This window comes from Rhodamnia argentea, chromosome 6 (assembly GCF_020921035.1).
Source record: "Rhodamnia argentea isolate NSW1041297 chromosome 6, ASM2092103v1, whole genome shotgun sequence".
Taxonomy (NCBI): domain Eukaryota; kingdom Viridiplantae; phylum Streptophyta; class Magnoliopsida; order Myrtales; family Myrtaceae; genus Rhodamnia; species Rhodamnia argentea.
Window position 1 is genome coordinate 10234176 of NC_063155.1, and position 12087 is coordinate 10246262.

General features: G+C 41.9%; 1 protein-coding gene across 1 annotated transcript; it reads right to left on the reverse strand.

Annotated features, from left to right (window-relative positions):
- Window positions 1-5773: 5773 nt before the first annotated feature.
- On the reverse strand, window positions 5774-10615 carry LOC125315672 (4-coumarate--CoA ligase-like 9). Its single transcript, XM_048281457.1, has 6 exons — window positions 9521-10615; window positions 8293-8482; window positions 7500-7645; window positions 7332-7399; window positions 6519-6621; window positions 5774-5896 (listed from the first exon to the last, which is right to left on the reverse strand). The coding sequence occupies exons 1-6, from the start codon at window positions 10574-10576 to the stop codon at window positions 5774-5776; spliced, it is 1686 nt and encodes a 561-aa protein (XP_048137414.1). The 5' UTR covers window positions 10577-10615.
- Between the last annotated feature and the right edge of the window lie 1472 nt (window positions 10616-12087).

Genomic DNA, 12087 nt, shown 5'->3' on the forward strand with positions numbered 1-12087 from the left:
GAAAAGCTTTCGAGGACATGGAAAAGATCCATCCACATGGCCTAGCAGATCGTTGTGGATTAAAATATGTTCAAACCGAGATTTGCACAAAAGATAATTGTTCGTATCAAGTTTGATGGAGACGGGACTAGTTATGTTGGGAAGAACAAGAGAGGGAGAGGTTGATTGCACGGTCGTAATTTGTCCAGCACCAAATATCGCAGCAGTAGATAAGAGGGAAGAAGAGGTGAAAGTGGACGGAATGTCGTTGACAGGTGATGTGAATTGAGATTAACAAAAAGGAAAAATGATGGCCGAAGAGACGGTAGAGAATAAGAAAAAAAATTAAAGGTATCGAATATTATTGAGATAGTAATTGGAGCAAGGGCATTATTGATTTAGGGTAAGGACATTATTGATTTAGGGTAAGGACGTTGAAGAATTTAATGTATTCTCCTACTATGATATCATGTTGATATTTAGAGTCAGAGAGAAAATAACCACTAAGTGTTTATGGTGGCTCAACTCTAATTAGGATTATATCAAATGTATTTATAGGAGTGAATAATCATAATAAGGATATAGACAAAAACATAATTACAAAAGTACCCCATCATATATATAAATTACATATTAATAAGCTAAACATGCTATTCACTTAGCGGGCAAGTTTTCTACTCTTTGATTTTGTAGAGCTCGTCATTGGAAAAACCATGCAAGTGCATCTCTCTCTTTAGCTATGTTAGTTTAGACCTGTCAAAATGGATCGTAAACTCATTTCGTAACTTATATGACAAGCTGGCTTTTAAATGGATTAGTCATATTCAATAAATGAGCCATAAACGAGTTTACAACATACTTAGATTGACATTGCAATGGGTTAAATGAGTCATAACTTGATCTCGTGCTAATTTACTTGACACTCTTATCTCGGTTTGAATATGGATTTTCCTAAATTAGATTAAATGTGAAAGTGTTTTAAGAATATGAGTTGGGTCGGGGTATGAATTGGATATGAGCCGGGTATCGGCCACGAGATTGACATTGCAATGGGGTAAATGAGTCTATTTAGGTCGGACTATTTATGACTCGATCCGACACACAAGTTTGATGGGTTCGAGGGCATGCATGCAAAGAAATCCAAAGAAAACCAAATAGAAAAACATTAAATACGTTAGCCCAGCGTCATTGGCAGATATAGATCGTGGCTATGTGGAAAAAGAATCCATTGATCATCACTTCATGTTACGTGGCAAAGCTTTTTCAAAGTGAATAAGACTTGTTTTGGTATAGTGTCCATCCAAGCAGACAAGATCTTCCCTTGCGTCAATGTCCTAAAATGCGTGCGAATCGATTGAGAGTTAGGTCTTGAGTAATATTAAATACAGCATACAGTCCCAGCCAAAAGAGGTATCTAGGGCTTCCCCATTCCTCACTATAATTTAAACTTGACTCGCTTTTCTCCTAATTAGAGAAAAAATAAAGCATGCACCCCTTTCTAGTGCTGATCACATGATAGTCAAAATTTAAGAAAACAAAATATTTGACTGATTTTTAGTCTCGACCCCGTGAAATTCTCTAGCACTCGCCTCATACGCAGTGTTGTGAGATCGATATCGTCGGATCAAATTCGTACTCAAGCATAAATAATACATACATGTCCGAACTATTAAGTAAGCGACAGATCGGTCTCTATGGTAGATCGTATAATAAGACACAAGAGTTAAGCAACTCCTATCGAAACAGAAAACCCTAGCACCGTGCTACAATTATTGAGATAAATAATGTCATTATTATTACATGATTAATTGATCTTTTGTTGCTAATCTTGGGAGAAAATATCTTCAAGGCAGGCACATAAATAATTGAGCGCAAGAACATGGACGTCACGTCGAGTTTTATAATCTGCAGCATCCATGAATAGAAACGTAGATATCATCCACATGGCAGCTCTATCTCCAACGGCAGAACCTCTCTCGTCGACTTTCGGGGTTGGTCTGTGGGAAATATTGCTAGATTTGCAAGCTTCCCCTTCAATAATGATGGTCGTTGTCGAGAACCTAATAAAGAAATCCTAGTACGATTATCAATGTTTGGCACATTTGTCTCCACTTAGGAGGAGGGATCTGCGCAGCATTTGCTTTCATTGCACCATGACTTTGGGCTATCCACGAAGCACGGATCATTCCTGCGTGCATAAGCAGCAATTTAGGTCATTGGTCGCTTCGTGAATCCTAAATTATGTGTCCTAGCAACTGTTCAAGTCAAAAACCTAACCACTTCCCGTCGAGATGAATGGTAGAAATTGCTGCTTTCTATCGCCAATAGATTCTTGAATATTACGTTTCGCCATTTCGCAATAGCCCCTAAGGGATGATCGAGCAAATGATGACGAAGGGATTCCCTCGATGCCTTTGCCTTAACGCTTTCTCCAAGATGATTTACCAAAATTCGCGAAATCGACAAGCTTTACATGGCATCTTGCTATACGTACATTTTCCTCGAGATAACGAAAGATCAATCGATCGAACATATTCAAGTGACACTATTAGTCTGCATCATCAAGGGCCAGCGCCATGTTTTTTTATGTCCGAAAGTTGCATAAAGTACATGACTGGATGAGCTGAAGAGACATCATTATGTTGCCAATTCACCATATTATAACGCATGATAGGACGGTTCTCATAGATAAGCGTACGTCTTTTTCCGATATCTAGAGGGGAAAAGTTAGGCTTCCCCATGATTCGAGCATCTGCAGCCAATGGGCTGGGAGCACGTCCGAGGCACAAAGGAATTCGAAATCGAGAAGAAAGCGATCATGGAGCCCATTCCTCGGTGTCCTTTGTTGCTTGACCTTTTGCCCTTGAGTTGGAAACTAATGTGGTGATCATGCCACGTGTCGAAGTGGGTACCAACCACAGTCGTAGGGCAGCTACAAGATTGAGCTAGAGAAGGTATTGATGTAGAGATAGAGAGAGATTAGACAGATTACGTTTTGGGGGCGTGTGTGATGACACCCAAGAGAAATGACTAGAATCACTATGACTTTAGGACCGTTAAAAGAGAAATGTAACCCACCACTTTTGGGAATATCTTCTTATCTGGATGCTCCATTTGTGTAAAACTTACGTTTGACACAGTCTTTCTCTCTTTCGGTGTCGCCTGCGAATCAAAGGAACTTCCTTTGCTTTGCTAGAACGTTCTTTCATCACATCATCATTAAAGGTTAAGGTGATCCTAAAATCGATTTGAGTGGTAATACCATTGGAATAATCTTGCTGCAATTCGAGAAGTAGAGGATTTCGGGTATGATTTCTGCTCGATGCGATTACTCGAAGCTGGGAAGCCACGAGGAAATATTTGTTCCAGAATCGAAATGGATGACTTGCTTTCGATCGGATCAAGAAGGTGGACTCCTCATTTGATGTGCGAAAACTAGCACGCGACATCGTCAAATACATGAAAAAAAGGGGAGATTGCAGTGATTAGAAGAATATTGGAACTTTGTAATGCCAAACGACCAACAATTTCGTTCCTTTTTCGCCATGCAATATTCACGACAGATTCTTGTCATGTGGTGATGACAATCCACTTATCTAGATATTCATCAGCAGTTTGTTACTTTACTTTTAATACCTAACGTTGCTCCTTTTATAACACCAGGTGGCTGAAGGGGTTGCAACTCTAAACCTCAAAAAGTAGGCACAATTTATGTTTACTGGATGAAAGAGCATTTAGTTTACTTAGAGAAACCAAGACTATTCCATGTTGCATGCTGCCATTTTCATCAGCTTCAACCCTAAATGCAGCTTCATGTACGTTACAAATTCTGGTATTATCATCATTTATTCGAAGCCGACATGGGCAGAGATTTCAGGTTCGAGAGAGAGAGAGAGAGAGAGCATGAAGATGGAAAGAGAGAAAAATTAAGGGATATCGACTTATATTAGGGAATAACCGTGCGGTTAAATAAACGGCGGACTTAAAATAATGGTGCGAGAGAATAGCTAATCTCTTTGAATGAGTGTTCAACCGAAAGTTACAGATTCTTTTACATTCTCTCCATGTTGCAGAAGGATTTGAATATGCGGTCATGTCCAGCTGAATTCTTTCGGTTTCTTCTCATTCTCCAGCTTCTGAAGGGGAGATGCAAAATCACAAGGTCGAGCATTCGATCCAAACACGGTTTCGACTTTAAGGTTTCTCACTTAATTAAGGGTACCTTTTTTTCCTGCTCATCTGCCTTTATTTCATCTCCTTAATGTACAAAGCTCTAGAGATGATGGCGTCGCTTTATTCTGGTCTTGTGGTTGATATCATCTTCTTGACTTGGATCCTTTAGGTGGATATCATGTTTACCTATCGTTTTTCAGATAAGTCGGGCTTTCCGGCGTGTCACCATTATCTGCTAGATTGCTTTCTAGATTTAGTGATGCATTCAGGTCAGATTGTGATGATGTTGATCACAACATCTTAATTTTTCTGTGTTCTTGACAATTTTTTAGTGCTGTAATGTAGGTTTCCCCATCCCCAGCTTATCTAGTTTGAATTAACAAGGAAGCTTTTCTGCTTCTGTTTTTTCTTGTTCTTTTTTCTTTTTGGGGTAGAGACAGGGATCAAACCAGAAACCAAACAGAGTCTCAACCACAGCAAAGGGAACTGAAGTATGACCTATGAACGGATTTCCTTGTGATCTAAAATATTTTTTTTTGGAACAAACGTTATCTAAATTTGAAGTGTGTGTCGAAGACTCCTCCAAGAGATTAGAAATCAAGACGTAGGTTTTATTATGCACACATTCATGTAACTTCTGATTTGCTACACCAGACTAGGCACAATCAATGATTGTCGTTGGTACTGCGGTATGATTCGGTATTTCAACTAAAGCTTCATATTTCAAGCTAATGGAAGAAGTTACGGGCATATTGTTGAATCCGATAGTAGGGGCCATAGTCCCAAATTTTGCAACAGAGGTATCATTGCCGATAGGAATGATGATCGCGATTCACGTTACTCGAAAACGTGCGAGCATCTCTTAATATGGTCAGTCTTTTCCAACGACATAGAGTGAACGACGTACAGTACATACTTTCTTCTGCCCCCTGAGGATATTCCAGTTTTCAGTCTTCATCCAACATGTCCACACTTGGTTTCGAAACCAATCGAGTAGGTCAATGTCTATCTAAAACCATCTGCCAACGCATCTACCAACTATATGAAGAGAGCCAACTCGTCATCTCTAGCTCTGAAGCCAAACGCAATCGCTTTCCCGCATGGTGGTTGCCTTGGTTGTTTTGCATGAGCAATGCAACTAGCTCAATATTAGGATCAGCCAATTAGACCGACGAAACGAAGAAGAGAAGTGGATCATGTATGAAGCAGGGCCGTTATTATGAGCCGTTGTATCACCTTCCCTTCTCACATGATTAAAAGAACATGACCTGAATTAGCGTGTTAGGTGCATCATGAAATTGCGTAGAGTCATGTGCGAATCTCCAGCTAGTTTGGATTCAAACAATTTAAAGAGATAGATCCCCTTTTACTTAATTCTTACCAATATTTAGTTACAAAGAATGAGTCCGGAAATGCTTCTGCTTGCAGTTTATGAAGGGGGAATCCTAATGTTACAATAGAGGTTACTAACGAAAACGCAGAGGACATAAACAAGGACCTTAAAATGGTGTCAGTTTAGTCTCCTTTCACTTCAAGGAATAGCTTCCTTTTTTTTCTTTTCTTTCAGCTCTTGTATGAACAAATTCAAATGGATTACTACTGGGTGGTAATGCCCTGGTGTCTACAGATTAGCTGATCTGACAGATGCGGCCAGAACAAGTTCTCTCCTCAAGATCTTCCCTGACGGAGATTTTGGGATGCTACTGATGAAAGCTACCCGCCGTATCTTCTTGTATGGAGCAACCTGCAACGAATACTCAAAAGTAATAATTTGGATCCACCAAAAAAGCTCTCAACTCTAGTTTAAAATTGGGGCTAAAATCCTATATTCGTGTGTATGCATTCCTAAAAACTGTCGGAAATACGGTTCCCAGGAGTCAAAACATTTGAACAAAAAGAACACCATCATTAGATGATCCAGAGGGTATGCTAGCACATACATATCAATAGCATGCACAGATTAATGAGCAGATGAACACATTGTATGCATGAGATGGAATGAGTGGAAGGTCCTGTGTCTGCTTTCAGTCCAACAGTTCTGCATAACTCCAAGAACATCCAAGTGGAGAGGAAGAGGCACTACTCAATGGGCTGTTACTTTTCTTATTTTTCCATCTCTATCGTAATAGACGGCATCAAGTGGAATCTGCTTCCTATCATGTTATGTAGCAGGAAAAAGACCCCGGATACCAAGTGTTGATTCTTTTGCAGCACAGAGCATAAGCTAGCAGCACCTCGGTGCAAATTAATGCAGGTATATACAGCATCTTAAAGACTAAAGGCACCCTTACTATAGGTTTAGAAACAGTCATCTCCCTGCTTTGTGGGAGAGAAAAGTGCAATCACTGAGTGGATTAAAAAATTACCTGTTTAGCAATGAAGTCCATAACCTGAGATTCAGTAATTTTGCTTCCAGGTTTTCTAACCACAAAAGCCATGGGAATCTGCCCTGCTTCTTCATCAGGATAACTGCTTCCGCATAATCACAAAACACAGAAAAAGTGGATCAACAAAAACAACATATCACTCCTGTGCAGTTAAGAAAAGGCAAGAAGACAAACAGTCTAGGAAATACTGATGAACTCGTTTTATAACAGAAATTTGACTGAAATGCCCATATATAACTGATGTATCATCCTCAATCAGCAATAGTCCCTTGAAAAATGCAGCGCACATCCTACTAAGAGAAGCCACAAATTTTAAGGGTGTGGGAGAAGTTTGAGATAGAACCCAGCAATTCATACAAATCCACCAAGGATTTAAAAACTAAAAGGCGATAAGAGTTCTGACTCCTCCAGAATGTAATTTAAGCATCAACATCAACATCACCTTTATCCCAAACCAGTTGGGGTTGGCAATCGATGAATCCAAAAATAAATCAAATAAAAGCAAGACCGATTGAGGGAAAAGAAATAATTATATAAAAATAAAAATAAAAATAAATAAATAAGAATATATAAAAATGTATAGGGAAAATGGACCAAAAAGGACAGTCTGGAATATAGGAATTTTGCCCTCTACAATGCTAATAGCTTTCCTCCACTCCATCCTAAGACAAACCGTACGCCAATCTATTTCCCACTTCATTAAATCTTGTTCTACTACTTTTCCCGAGGTAAGTTTCGGTAGAATGTAATTTGAGTGATAAGAAGAAAAATTAAGCTAGTGAAGATGCATACGGATTCACAGCAGCATCCGTTATATCAGGGTTGGAGTGAAGAAGATGTTCCAACTCAGCAGGAGCAACCTGAAAGATGCATGCGATGATCCATCACCAGTTGACGAGAAAAGACAACAGAGCACAAGCCAAAAACCATCCAGGGAAAATGCCATGTCGAGCTAGTCACCTGATATCCCTTGTATTTAATCAACTCCTTCAGTCTGTCCACAATGAATAAGAACCCCTTGGAGTCAATATAACAAAGGTCACCAGTCCTCAACCAACCATCCGAGTCAATTGTCTCGGCAGTTGCCTTGTCATCCCCTACATAACCTGCAGCTCCAGTCACCTATTTTTAGCACAAATTCTAATGGGGGCATTTCAGATAGTTTCTATTCAATGGATTAATGAGCTCAATTATTTTTTATTGATAAAGGATAAACAATACTCGAAATGGAGTAAAAATACTCGCTGGCAATTATTATTTGCATAGCACCATGTATAATGCAGCTACCTTTCCAGGAAGCAGTTTGAACTTCCTGTTCACAAGGGAACCTAGAATCTGGCCACCATAGATTCATTTACTATTATTTCCACAATGAATCAACCAATTGTACCAGTGTCGGCTGTTATAATTACTAATCCTCAGAATTTCGATCCACAATGACCAAAGGATGCAAAATGTCAAAAGGTGAAGTACACTGAACATTTGACCAAAAAAAAAAAAAGTATACTGAACAATATACTGTTAAAGGAAGATGAGTCCAAAGAAGCAACAATGAAACACTGTAATGTATATAGAGTCCTGAGATCAACAGCAGATCAAGTAACATCCCACCTAGAGAAAGAGCCTTTTTGTTGCTACGCAAGATGCACGAAAATTGATGGAGAATCTTTGATCACAAGTGTCAAACTAAAAGCAAAGGAAGGTGATATTTCCACACAGTTCAATAAAGCTCCTAATTATGGCCAATCCTTACCTTTCATGATAGTTGGGCCTCGCAGCCATAGCTCTCCTCTCTGACCAGGAGGCAGGGCCTCCCCAGTGGTAGGATCAACTATCTTTGCTTCCATATTTTCAGCTATGCGACCGACAGAACCATGGTGGTTTGCCTCATCAGGCCCCAACATCCTAGTTGCCCCGCCACAAGTCTCTGTCAGACCATATCCCTATTACACAATGAGGGTTTCGACCCTTTGAGATAGAAATCTGAGTAAATATTAACGTTGAGTGTCTTTGTCTTCAAACGTTGATCATCTTAACTCAAATATCAGCAGAGCCGAAACAGAAGTTTGATAGTTTCCCAGACTAGTAGGCACAGGCAGCCATTTGCTAGTAGTTGAAAAAGTACCAGATGAGATTTCTTTGTTTGACAGAGGAGTAGAAGTTAGAGCTTAATAAACTAGTTATTGCTTAAAGGAATCGTTTGAACCCATGTGTTCCGATCAGTACATTATGTTACTTTCAGCCAATCGTTGGAATTACTAGAAATAAGTTGAAGAACACTACGGTTATATCTACAATGATCCAAACCTGACCACGGGGGCTTGGGTTCCAAACGAAGCAACCAAACTCGCCAACTTGGTTAGACAGTTTTATAAATTTCGGGTGTCGAACTCAACCACATTCCATTGGACTCAGGATCTAATAATGCACCACTTGCCGGTATGCCCGCTCCTAGGACCACAATGCAAGAGGAAGGTGCTCATGCCGGCCTCCACTCTCTCCAAAAAACAGCAGTCAAAGCTGACAAATATGGGAGACCTCTTCTTCTCCATTTATCACATGTAAAAGCACCATTTCATACTATTCAGCCTACGAATGTAGGCTCAAATTAAGAGAGGTCGCTGGTGCTGGGTCAATGTCTAAGCATTTCAAAACCAGGAATCACGAGAGTTCAAATTCAAAATTGAACACGTTGATCATTAGTTTAATCAGGCATCCGTCTCAGGGTTTGTTGCAGACTAATAGCGTTCGACCAGGTATTACTTTATTAGATTAGTCAAAAAGCCAGTAGACGACAATGGGGTGTTACCAAAATGGGTCGACCAGCTCTAGAAGCCAATCATTTTCAAGGTAAACGGTGTCACACTGCCGGTCTGGATAAACAACTAAGCGTTGACGAAAGCGTCTCAATTTTGATTTTCATTGACCGTACGGAATGTCCTGTCGGAGTTATTGTTCGCAGATATTAATGATAAATTAACCTGGCCAATCTCCACGTGGGGGAACCTGTGTCTGAACCGGTCAGCGACCTCCTTCCCGAGCGGGGCGCCGCCGCACCTTAGCGCCTGGAGCGAGCTCAGATCGTACTTCCCCGTGATCTCCGACTTCACGAACGCCACGATCAGTGGCGGGGACACCGGCATGTACGTCACTCGGTACTTCTCGATCGCCCCTAACATCGCCACGAAATCGAACTTATCCATCAGGACCGCCGTCTGCCCGAGCGCGAACGCTCTGACCAGCATGAAGAACCCGAACACGTGGAACAGAGGCAGCGTGAAGAGGGACACGGGGTGCGGCTCCGACTCGTCTCGCTCCCCCTGCAGGTGATAAAGCCCGGCGAGCAGCGCAATCAGATTGCGGTGAGTCAGCAGGACTCCTTTGACTCTGCCCGTCGTGCCGGACGAGACCAGGATGGCCGCCGAATCGGACTGCTCGACCCGGTTCGGAGGCATGGCCTCCGCCGCGGGACCGTCGCCGCTCCAGCCGTACCCAGTCAGCATGGAATCGAACTTGGGCGAGTCGACGAGGACGGTGCCGCGCGGGACCCTAGGTAGCTTGGGAGCGATCTGGGAGGTGGAGAAGGCGATGACGGGCCGGCAGAGGCGGCACTGTTGGGCGATCTCGGAGGAAGAGCCGAGAGGATTGGCGGGGGAAATGACGACGCCGATAGAGAGGAGGGAGAAGTAGACGACGGGGACGTGCAAGGAGGGAGGGGCGAGGACGAAGGCGACGTCGCCCTTGGAGAGAGAGAAGCGGGACTGGAGGGAGAGGGCGAGGGAGCGGACTCGGCGGAGGAAGTCGGGGTAGGAGAGGCGGTGGCCGGAAGGGGCGTCGGCGAGGAAGGTGGAGGAGGGGGAGGGGGAGGAGGAGGGGGGGAGGAGCGAGAGGGCGTAGTGGGAGATGGAGAGGGGTTGGGAGGGGGGAGGGAGAGGGACGTGGGGGCGGAGGCTGTGGAAGGTCTTGGTGGTGGAACAGTAGCCGCTGTCGGGGTCGACGGCGGAGGAGTCGCCGGAGGCGCTGGCTTGGTAGGCCATGGGAATGGTGAAGGAGACGGGAAGAGGAGTGGGGATTGTGCTGGTTTTGGATTTGCTTCTCTTCTGTTCTGATGATGAACGTTGGACAGCCAGAAGAGTCTGTGGCGCGCGCGCGTTGAAGTTGAAATATCAAGTCTGTTATCATGACGTCATGATCTGGAAAAAGCCAAGCTGACCGTCCCACCAAGTCAGACCGTGGAACCGTCAGCGTCAACTATTAACCACAATTTTTCGCTGATCCGATTTTAAGATTTTGACAGCCTTATTTTTTATTTTTTTTTTGTTACTTTTATGTACTTTTATTGTAATCTAAAATTAGAAGACAAAATTATAAGAGAGCTCATATGCTCTATATATCCGCGTGATATAGTTATTAGCCAAAAGTCCACGTCTTACATGTACCATAGAACTTGGGACCGGACCGCCTGGCCACCAGTCCTATTTATTAGGACCGGGAATCGGACCCCTCCTTAAGAACCGGACTAACCCCTGCTGTTCGGTCCAATTTGCACACCCTTATATCTAGCTAATTTTAGCCGAAAATCACCGATGTGGACGTTGGTTGTCCTACGTGGCACGATTGGTGCCGACGTAGATATTATTTTTATAATTTTTTTTATATTGCTCATTTGGTATTAATTTTTTTGATTTTTTTTTTCTTCTTCTTTTTCTTTTTCTTTTCTTTGCTTTTTTATTACCGTGGCTCGGCGAGAGTCATCAACAGACCCTTACCATCCACGGGTGAGGGCCGACGACCCTCATGGCCGTCATCGGATGCGGGCGAGGGCTCGCCGGCCCTCAATAAAAAAAGAGTAAAGAAAAGAAAAAGAAAAAAAAGAAGAGAAAAATATTTAAAATATTGAAAAATTATAATAAAAAGATCTCCACGTCGCCGCTGGTCATCGTAGATCGTGCCACGTAGGATGATCGGCTTCTACGTCGGCGATCTTCGACCAAAATTATGACTCAACAAATGTAAAAAATTTAGGACTAAATTGACAGAATTAAAAAGTTTAAGACTGAATTGGTACCGATGCAAAAGGTTTATGGCATTTCTACGCTTTTTACCTAACGTTGTCTCCAGCATCTTTGCATGCAATAGGATTATTCAACGGTTTTACATGTGAACTCTAATTCTCACGTCCTGACAATAAGCATTCAATTGTTAGCTTTCTGGCAAGGGTTGTAAATTCAGATCGTTCATCTCAATTTTCCCCCTTTCTTTCCTTTTGGCATTGCACAAATTTTCGATAAAACAACAAAAGCGATGAAAGTGTGAATCACACTTTAGATTTGTTTTTCATCAGAAAAATCCAAGTGAATCAAGACTAGTCATCAATGACAAACACAAAATATTCATAACCAGAATTACATAAAATTGGACTTGTTTATACATCGGAATGAATTACAAATAAAAGAAAAGATGCACAATGACTAACATACTCAAAAGGCAATTGATGAGATTTGCCTACAAGACATGACTCACAAGATACCGACTAAGAACTAAAATT

Bases quoted from the DNA above. Each gene is read 5' to 3' on its own strand.
- LOC125315672 (XM_048281457.1), bottom strand. From the start codon at position 10,576: ATGGCCTACCAAGCCAGCGCCTCCGGCGACTCCTCCGCCGTCGACCCC. The intron at 8,483-9,520 runs GTTAATTTATCA...ATTGTGTAATAG, and splicing joins CCCACGTGGAGATTGGCCAG to GGATATGGTCTGACAGAGAC. The intron at 7,646-8,292 runs GTAAGGATTGGC...CTGGAGCTGCAG, and splicing joins AGGCCCAACTATCATGAAAG to GTTATGTAGGGGATGACAAG.